The 9,236-nt window shown below is 29.4% G+C and overlaps 1 protein-coding gene across 1 annotated transcript in view; it reads left to right on the forward strand.

Moving 5' to 3' along the window:
* Positions 1 to 2,639: 2,639 nt before the first annotated feature.
* Positions 2,640 to 9,236, forward strand: part of LOC107882963 — a 7,420-nt gene continuing 823 nt past the window's right edge. Inside the window, exons 1-3 of the mRNA XM_016802192.2 lie at positions 2,640 to 3,307; positions 5,108 to 5,189; positions 7,149 to 7,270. Coding sequence (XP_016657681.1) covers positions 3,224 to 3,307; positions 5,108 to 5,189; positions 7,149 to 7,270 — 288 coding nt within the window. The 5' untranslated portion in view covers positions 2,640 to 3,223. The remainder of the gene's footprint in view (positions 3,308 to 5,107; positions 5,190 to 7,148; positions 7,271 to 9,236) is intronic.

Genomic DNA, 9,236 nt, shown 5'->3' on the forward strand with positions numbered 1-9,236 from the left:
TTCTAGTTTTCTTTTTATATTAACTAATTTGATATAAGATAAAACCTTACGTGTCGTCGGCATTCGTCAAGACTCGAGAATAACATAACATAGTTAGGTACCTAACACACATGTAAAATTGGATAATCAAGAACAGTCTATACTCTATAGAATAAATACCTAATAATAATAATGGTGATAACTGATTATTGAAAGATTCAATGGTGAAAGCCGAATGGTCTCAACAATTAGCAGAAAATAGTTTTTTACGAATACCTATAGTACTTATTATAATAGGTCAGACTATATCATCTGATTTCGTATTCGACTCTATATATTTCATATTCGGCTGAAGTCGTCCAAATTTTCGAAGGTACCGATCTGACCGTTTGTATAAGATGTAGGTGTGAGTGTAGTGCAAATATTGACATGTTTAGAGTTTGAGGTCTTCCAATATTTCTGGAGGGGGAACTCTCCACCTTCCATTAGAAATACGCCACTGTAAGAGAGCGTACAGTAATGCTACTTTAACTTCACTGGTAATAATATAATCAATAATATTATTATAATCACAACAAGTCACAAACGATTTTAATTTATAATATTATATTAATTTTCAATAGTAAGATTTTATTTTATCATTATCTCACACTACATTATAGGGTAGTTGGTCACGAAAAAAAAACAACTTACAAAACACGTATGACAGCGCAGTCTATCGATAAAAGTTATCAGCGGTCACGGACTCTTTGTGCACTGAGAATGGTTCTAAAATTTGCCGAAAGATGTCATTGCCGTTATCGTCCAAACTCGAAAGCTTCGATCGAATCAGGCACGTAAAAAATTGTTAAATTGAATATTTTTATAGTTTTAATGGAAAATCGTAAAAATCAAAATGTTATAAATAATTAATATATTAGTGATTACTCTCATCTTATAATGTTTGGTGTTTGCCAAAACTTTATATTTAACTATTATAAGTAGCATGTTACAGAACATTTTATAAACAAAGCATTACGAAAATCAAACTCGTAAAAATTGGTTACCTAACCTAATCCAATCCAAAAACATTTCTATGTAAAATTTAAAAAAAAAAAAACGAACTGCAGGTATTCGTCGACACTATTACGGCAACAAGTGTCAAAATCAAACATCGTCTGTTTAATGTTTCGCGTTCGCAGCCGGTCAGAAAACTTTGACGAAGATTTACTACTTATGCCACCCAATACCTATAATGTGCTGCAATATGACGTGTTCAATATTGCCAATGTTTATAAGATTTACTACGCCAACAATAGGTATAAATATTTATTGGTGGTGATAATCATTAATCGATTGATCGATACAATAAGAATTGATATAATCATATTTAAAATTGAATTATTAGAAACGATTTGTAATATTATTATATTTTATATAGGTGACTATAATATAAATTATAATAATAGGGATATCCAACGTTCATGATTTTAAAAAATGTGTTTTAACTATATAAGCAATTTTATAATTTTTATGTAAAACACGAAACCCATTTTTTCTGAGAGTGGCCCCATCATATTTTAAGTTTGTGTTTGGACTTCAATGATTTGGAAAATTTAAATAATAAATATTTTTTTATTAACCTTTAATAGGCACTTATTCTAACTTCTATGCAAATAGAATATAGTGGTATTAATTAATATTATAACAAAACAGCTAGTAGAAGTACCTACGATCGATCTTGTAGGGTACGCGAAACTTGCCGTTTGTAATTAGTTCAACTTAGGTAATGGTGATTTAAAGATAATAATATATCCGTGACCATGCGTTACCTACAATACGTTAACAGAAATTATTCAATTCTATAATTTACGATTTGACTTGAAATTATTGAACAGTTTATCACGATAAACAAAAATAATTGTTTCTATATGTTATATAATATCATTTTTTATGTTGGCGTCCAAAGTACTGTAAACATAAAAAACTAATATAATAGTATTGTCCTGTGTAGGGTAGGTATATAACTATAATAATACATTTTATATATACCCACATTAATACATAATAATATTATACAACAGTTTCGTTCACAGGTCACTATATTTACTTAGGTACTATGTACTATATTACATGATAATGTATACTATATTATTATATTGTACATAGCCTATACAGAGTGATTTTTTTTTATCGTAAACAAGAAATAGTGTATGATAGCGAAAACAAAAAATTGGAAATTTTGTTTTAAACCTCCTAAACCAATATTCTATCATACATTTTTTTTTGCGATTGTCAATATATTATTAGGTATATTTGTTATTACAAAATCTTTCGAAAATTTGTTCCAGTTTCTAAAATATTATTCCTAGGTGGTTCGCGATAAATAAGCCACCTTGTACTTACTATAAAACTGGTCGAAATAATTGGGGCGGAACTTCAAATCACTTTGTACACATAACATCCATACATAGGTATATAATATAACTATCGTACATACTTATACGATTCTATACATAATAATTATTTTACGCGATTGATTATGATAATATTATATTATTCGCGACTATGCTGTCACATACAATGTTTGTATCTTTATTGCGAAACCACGGGCGTAGGTATATATACAAATACACGCGTTTCCATAGTCTCCACGACTTAGCAACTTGCAAAAGTACAAACACCGCGGTCTCTTTGTACTTTTACGCGATCACGCGGATACGGGAAAATAATATTTATAATATCCAAGCATAATAATACCTATCTGTGTAGAATACAAGTTGACCGGCGAAAGACCCACATAACGATCGGTGCTGCCGTGCGCCCGTTGTCCTCTCATTGGCAGTAGCTTAAAATAAAACTAACTGTTTCCATAAAAAAAAAAATTGCGAATCCGCTCACGCACGCACCCTACTGCAATATTATATTATATGATAAAGTTTTTTTTTCGTCGAGAATTTGGCGTCGTCGTTGGGGTTAATAATAATTAATATTATATAATATGGTGGGCGTAAGCAAATAATACTCGGGCATATAACTGTACGAGGCCTAACCTATGTAGTATACACACATTTGAGACACAGCACGCGTCATCATTATTACCTACGTGTTGCTGCACGTCGGCACGTTGGCATTTTGAACAATCTACAGGGGCACGCGAGGGTGACCCTATATTATACTATTATAGTACCTAATATTATTGAACCCCGCGACAATTATTAGACTGTGATCTGCGCAAGTGTTTTTTTCTTCAACCCAAAACACAATGACGGCGGAGGACACGAACAAATATTGTTTCGGTTTCATCGACATACGCTGTGGCACAAAAATCATAGCTATATTGAACATGGTGAGTACCTATAAATAATATAGGTAATAAATTATTACTAATAATATATGTGTTGATATAATAATAATTTTATAGTTTGATGTATGAGCCGTTGCGCTGTTCAGTGTACAGAAATAATAAATTTAGAGTTTGAACACTTGAGTTACCTATCTCATTAACGCAATAATGCGTCTAATGTTATAATAATATTATTATAATATATAATGGCAAAACGAATACTATTATTATTTTTATCGATTATCGATAACATATGCCTACATTTATTTATGGTGAACTGGCGTACCGCTCACGGGTTTAGCAGTGCACAAATAACAAATTGTATATACCTAGGTACCATAATATATACGGTTAAGTCCGAAGCCAAAGGTAAAGGTGGTTAGATAGCATAAGATAATATTGCACTATTGTAGTATAAATAGTACCTATAATACGTCTTGTATGAAACCTACTATTTTTAATTATTAGTAATCACGGGATGGATCTAGGAATGAAAAAGGCCAAAGGGGGAATAGGATAGACACCTAAATAATTATAAACTGGCTAGGAAAGCTCACTCTGTGAGCGTGCTAAAGTCCCTGTTTCTAAACGTACCTATTATAGTCACGAAGACAACAAAACAAACCATTTATTTCGACGCCTCTATTCGTGGTTTTACCTACTACTCATCAGTTACCATTAAAATGTAAAATACTATAAATAGTACATTAACAAGATAGAATCTTTGAAATAGTATCTTTAAGAGAGCTTATTCCTAATGCCCATACCCCTTTCTCTATCTACCCCATATCTTGTCGTCGCCATCATAGTTAAAAGTTAAATTGATTTAGGATTTCTAAACTTTCTATATGGACATTGAACATTTGAACATAGCCAGTGCTCGAATGGGGAAAAATTGAGTAAAGGAGCGCAATCTAACGATTTAAAAACTGCGTTCCAAGGGCAAATTTACTCAACACAGACCCGTGGGGGCCTTGCCCCCCTACTCCCACGCTCCTGACTTATCTACATACATTTTTAATACCACTTTTCAGCAATACATTTTGAATTCCAGATTGGTATAATAAATTTTCATAGCAATATCTACATCTTACATTGTTACTGTAGAAAAAAAATGAATAATAATCTACCTGTTTATTCAATAATACTAAATAGATAACAAAATTAATAATTATTGTTTTTGATTCAAAAGAGACCACATATTTTGATAAGTATAAAAAAATTTAAATATTCAAAAACACCGATAAATGATAAGTTAGCATAGTAAGGGAGCTCCGTCCCCCTGCGCACCACCCAATTCGAGCACTGAACAGTGAACATAGCGTGTATAATGTCGGTGCCCATATGTTGTAGGAATAGAACAATTAGGTAGTGTTTAAGTTCCTTAATACTAAAAAAATTGGAAAGTGCGACTCATAATTTTTTTTTTAAACACATCGATATACAATCTAAATGTAAATGTATAACTGTGTTATGGATGTCTACAAGAGTATTATAATTAATGATAATAGTCTCATATAATATTTCACAGTACACAGTGCTCATGAAAAATCTAAATACATAATACTACTAAACATAGTAAATAACACTAAGTAGATATGTACACAAATATTTTTAATTTTATAACACAAACAAGACGAATAAAATTATAATTATCTCCACGAACATAATATTATAATTAATTATGTACGCAGATTTTACCATGCCTCTATTAAAATTTAGGTTGAGCCAAGCTTCGATATTGTACCTACAGCATTATACTATATTATATATTTTGATTGATATCTTATTTTATAATTTCAGGTTGTTTTGTTCTTAGCCATCGTATTGAATATAATATATTTGGCAATGGTACTCGGAATAAAGGCTCGTTTATTACCTTCGAGTAAGTATACTTCTTTTTACACCTATATTTTAATTTTGTATGTATTTTTAGCTCGTGATTTTATCAAAACTGTTTTTATTTAAAAAAAGTGTCCGAATTTATTATTTTTTAAGATAAAGATAATTTCGCTTTAAAAAATGAGATACCGCTTTCGCTTTTCATCCAGTATCGAATTAAGAACCTAATTGTTCTATCCAAAGTTTGAAAAATGATTAATAAAGCTTCTCGAAGTTTTTAACTTTTGTCAGATTTTGAACGGAGCGCGTTATTCATATTTTATTCTGTAATAGCGTAGGTAGGTAAATAATTCTAAAACGCAGCACATATCTAAGTAAAAAATAATAAATAGCGGTGGCATGGCATTGTATTATGATCCAGCGCCACGACCGTGGTGCGAGCTAAGTGAAAAAAAAAAGTAACTGCACAACGGTGTGTGCAATGACGTAATGTGTATAGTATATCGAAACAGAATAGTTGCCTATTTAAACTGTGTAAAATACAGGTAAATTTGTTATATGACATGACTAATTTTCTAACGCACCAATTAACTCCTAGTAAACTCGAAAACATCAGAAATATCACGAAGAACGTGCTTTTGTAAGAATCATCAAAATCGTACGTTTAGAAATTAAGTAATAAATGAAAAAGTGCGATTTTATTAATGGAAATTTATATTAAATTTTAAATCACGGTAGCCGTCATCGTCGCATCAGCATTGCCAATGTTTTTTATCTAGTAATCTGGGAAAATATGACAAAATTACCGTAGGTACTATAAACAATATTACCGTTCTTATAGATTATTGTGTAAATACTCAATATTTACTCAGTATTTACACAAACAATTGTTGTCCGTACTTTATACAATTTACTATATAATATATATAATATACTAGCTGATCCCGTGAACTTCATTGCTCGTTAAATGTATCAACTCTATATGACTCTAAATTTGTTGAATTCGTTATTTAATATTCGGAGTGTGGTGTTCAAAATGTTGCCCGGAATAAAAATTCTGATTCGTAGCAGTATATTATCAGGTGTTTAGACAATCTATCTCAGGTAGACCGCAGACCCCGTGCTGTTTGTACGTAGTTAAGTGTATGATTCAACTCTAAAGTATCAAAGTTATACCACATTTGTCGTATTCCACCTATGGTGGATTAATATAATCAATTAACACAAAATCCTAACCTAACTTATCCGTACTAATATCAGATGAATAAAAGAAAACCAAATTTAACCATTTTTAAATTAGGATGTCTTCTTCCTAATCTACACACAAACGTTCATTTACATATATCGACAAAAAATAATAATACAAATCAACAAACATGAGTGTACTAAGTGTAGTATTCAATTTACTTATCATTTATTCATGATATCACTTCGTTATAGTGCTTAAATAGATCTGGTTTTTATTTTACTTAGCCATTTTTTACACGGTGTTTGACTAATTTTTTTGTTGTTGTGATAAAATATATAGTAATTCACGTAGGAGATATTATAATTTTTCACGAAAATAATAAAAGTAAATATTATGTACTGAATACTAATCACAATATTCATAAATGATTTTCTACTAGGCTATACATAGGTAAATACTAAATATTGAAAATACGAATTTCTGCAGTGTACCTATGTGTCTTTAATTTGATCATAATCGATTATTGAATAAATTATTAAAATAAAAATATAGGTAGATACTATTATAATATACCATACATTGAATGTAATTTTTTAATAAGAAGAACATCCATAAAATATAATAACATGAATCACAGAATTATGTAAGTATTTAGTTCCAGCTGACAAAAATAAAATAAAAATATATTTTATTCTGATATTTTAACAGTCAACATCTTTCAACAAGACAATAATATTCGTTGGATTAATATAATTATTAATTTCATTATTTTCATAATTTATTACTTATAATGATGCGTTCCTGCCTGCATAGATAATGAAACCGAAGAAACCTCAACCAATAGAATAAACACTATACATGGTTTATGTGCTTCGTCATTTATGGAAATTATTCTTCTTTACTTTAACCTTCGTCTGAAGAAATCAATACACGAAGTGAGTTGAAAATACCGATGTAACAACGCAAATAAAACTATATTAAAAATTTAAATTAGCACAGCACCTTTATGATTTTTCAATAAAATTTAAATGAATTGGTGCTAGACCAATAATTAAAAATAATTATTTTGTAACGAGTAGGTACTCATAATAAATATAATTATTATGTAAAGATGCGTCCTACCTGAATTTGAAAAAAAAGTTAGATCAAATTGTGTGCAGTAGTTTTTACGAATCCCTATAGCTAATGCTGTAATATTGACAATTATTATGTCAATTTTTAAATAATAAACAATGATTTAAGCATACATCATATTGTATGGAGGAACTCATATATTTTATTTAAAAATCACTTGTTATTTAATAAAATTATAACCAATGTTATTAAAAATACTTTTCAAAAGTATTTCAAATAGGTATTTAAATACTTCAGTTAAAAAGTATTAAAATATTTATTTAAATACCTTTGCTAACCCTTTAAATACAAATACAAATATATTCAAAAAGTATTTCAAATACTTCTAAATACATTTTTTTTAGCTTTGTTGTTTTCAGGTTCTTAATTCTTAAAACTAATTATTTGTTTAAGGGGGCTGGAGCGTAATCAATTCTAAGGAGTAAAAACTAGGCATTTTATATTTCTGTTTATCTGGGTCTTGTGTATGTATTGTAAGTAGATGAACATTAGTGTGTGTAATTCGTAGTAGCGATCACGTTGTATAGGGGCATCATGATACGTCTGTCATTTTACTAACGCGCATGCACATGTCACTATTTATTGTATAAAAAGAGTGAAATGAAACACTTTGTTTATTTTGTAGTTTTGGATGATTTGTTAAATGGAATTCAAGAGCGTTTCAGTCAGGAAACATTGACTCTTATCACTGCATTTGATCATCTTATAAATTTTGAACTGAGTAAATCAGATATAACAACACTCTCAACTACATTTGATTTGAGTGCCTTAGATATTGAAGGAGAGTATAATATTTTTAAATCACTACCAGATTTTAACCAGGGGTCTTCTACTGTGGTAATTCATAATTGGCTAGACAAGTTAAAAAAAAATGACTTATCTAAAAGTTTCCCAAACATTTTTAAAACTCTATCGCTTTTTGTCACAATTCCGGTTACTAGCTTACTAGCTGTAGCTGTGAAAGAGCGTTTTCAAAATTAAGTTTAGTCAAGAATAAATTGAGGAATCAAATGTTACAAGAACGTCTTGAGTGTTTATTAATGATATTTGTGGAACAAGAAATGGCTACAAACTTAGATTATGAAGAAATCATCGAAGAATTTAAAATCTTAACTCCTGCCATACGTGATACGTCGTCTTGAACTTTAGTTCCTATTAAATTGTATTATTCTCTGACCTATATTATAACTATAAATAAATTATTAATAAATGATATTGGTTATTTTAATATTTTTTTTATGATGAATAATGTTGGTTATATTCTTGTATAATATGTGTTAAGGTTCTCATTGTTTTAAAAATATACAAAATAAAGTAAAAAATTATTTCAAGTGAAATCGCACCAAATATTTCTAATATTATAGGTTTAGGAAAATATTTTAGATGATAGCAAAAACAATAGAGCTACCTATAAATAGTAAAAATGAAATGCACCACCTGCAAGCAATGTCTGCGCACGCCTATGATTTGAAATACTTCTGTTCAAAAGTATTTCAAATGTATTTGAAATACAGAAAAAGTATTTAAATACTAACAGTGACGCCCAAGAAATATTTTTCAGGTATAGCAAGGAATAATTTTACCCACCCTACCCTACTCTCTCACAAACTCAAAATTATATTATTTTATACATTTTATCATATTTTGATTGATAATATTAGTAAATATTAAGGTATGAACCAATATAATCTGTGATTAATAATGAACATATTATTTCAAATTAACTATTTTATGTTATTATACCCACCCACCCCTTTATTTTCAAGG

This window comes from Acyrthosiphon pisum, chromosome A1 (assembly GCF_005508785.2).
Source record: "Acyrthosiphon pisum isolate AL4f chromosome A1, pea_aphid_22Mar2018_4r6ur, whole genome shotgun sequence".
In the NCBI taxonomy this organism is placed as follows: domain Eukaryota; kingdom Metazoa; phylum Arthropoda; class Insecta; order Hemiptera; family Aphididae; genus Acyrthosiphon; species Acyrthosiphon pisum.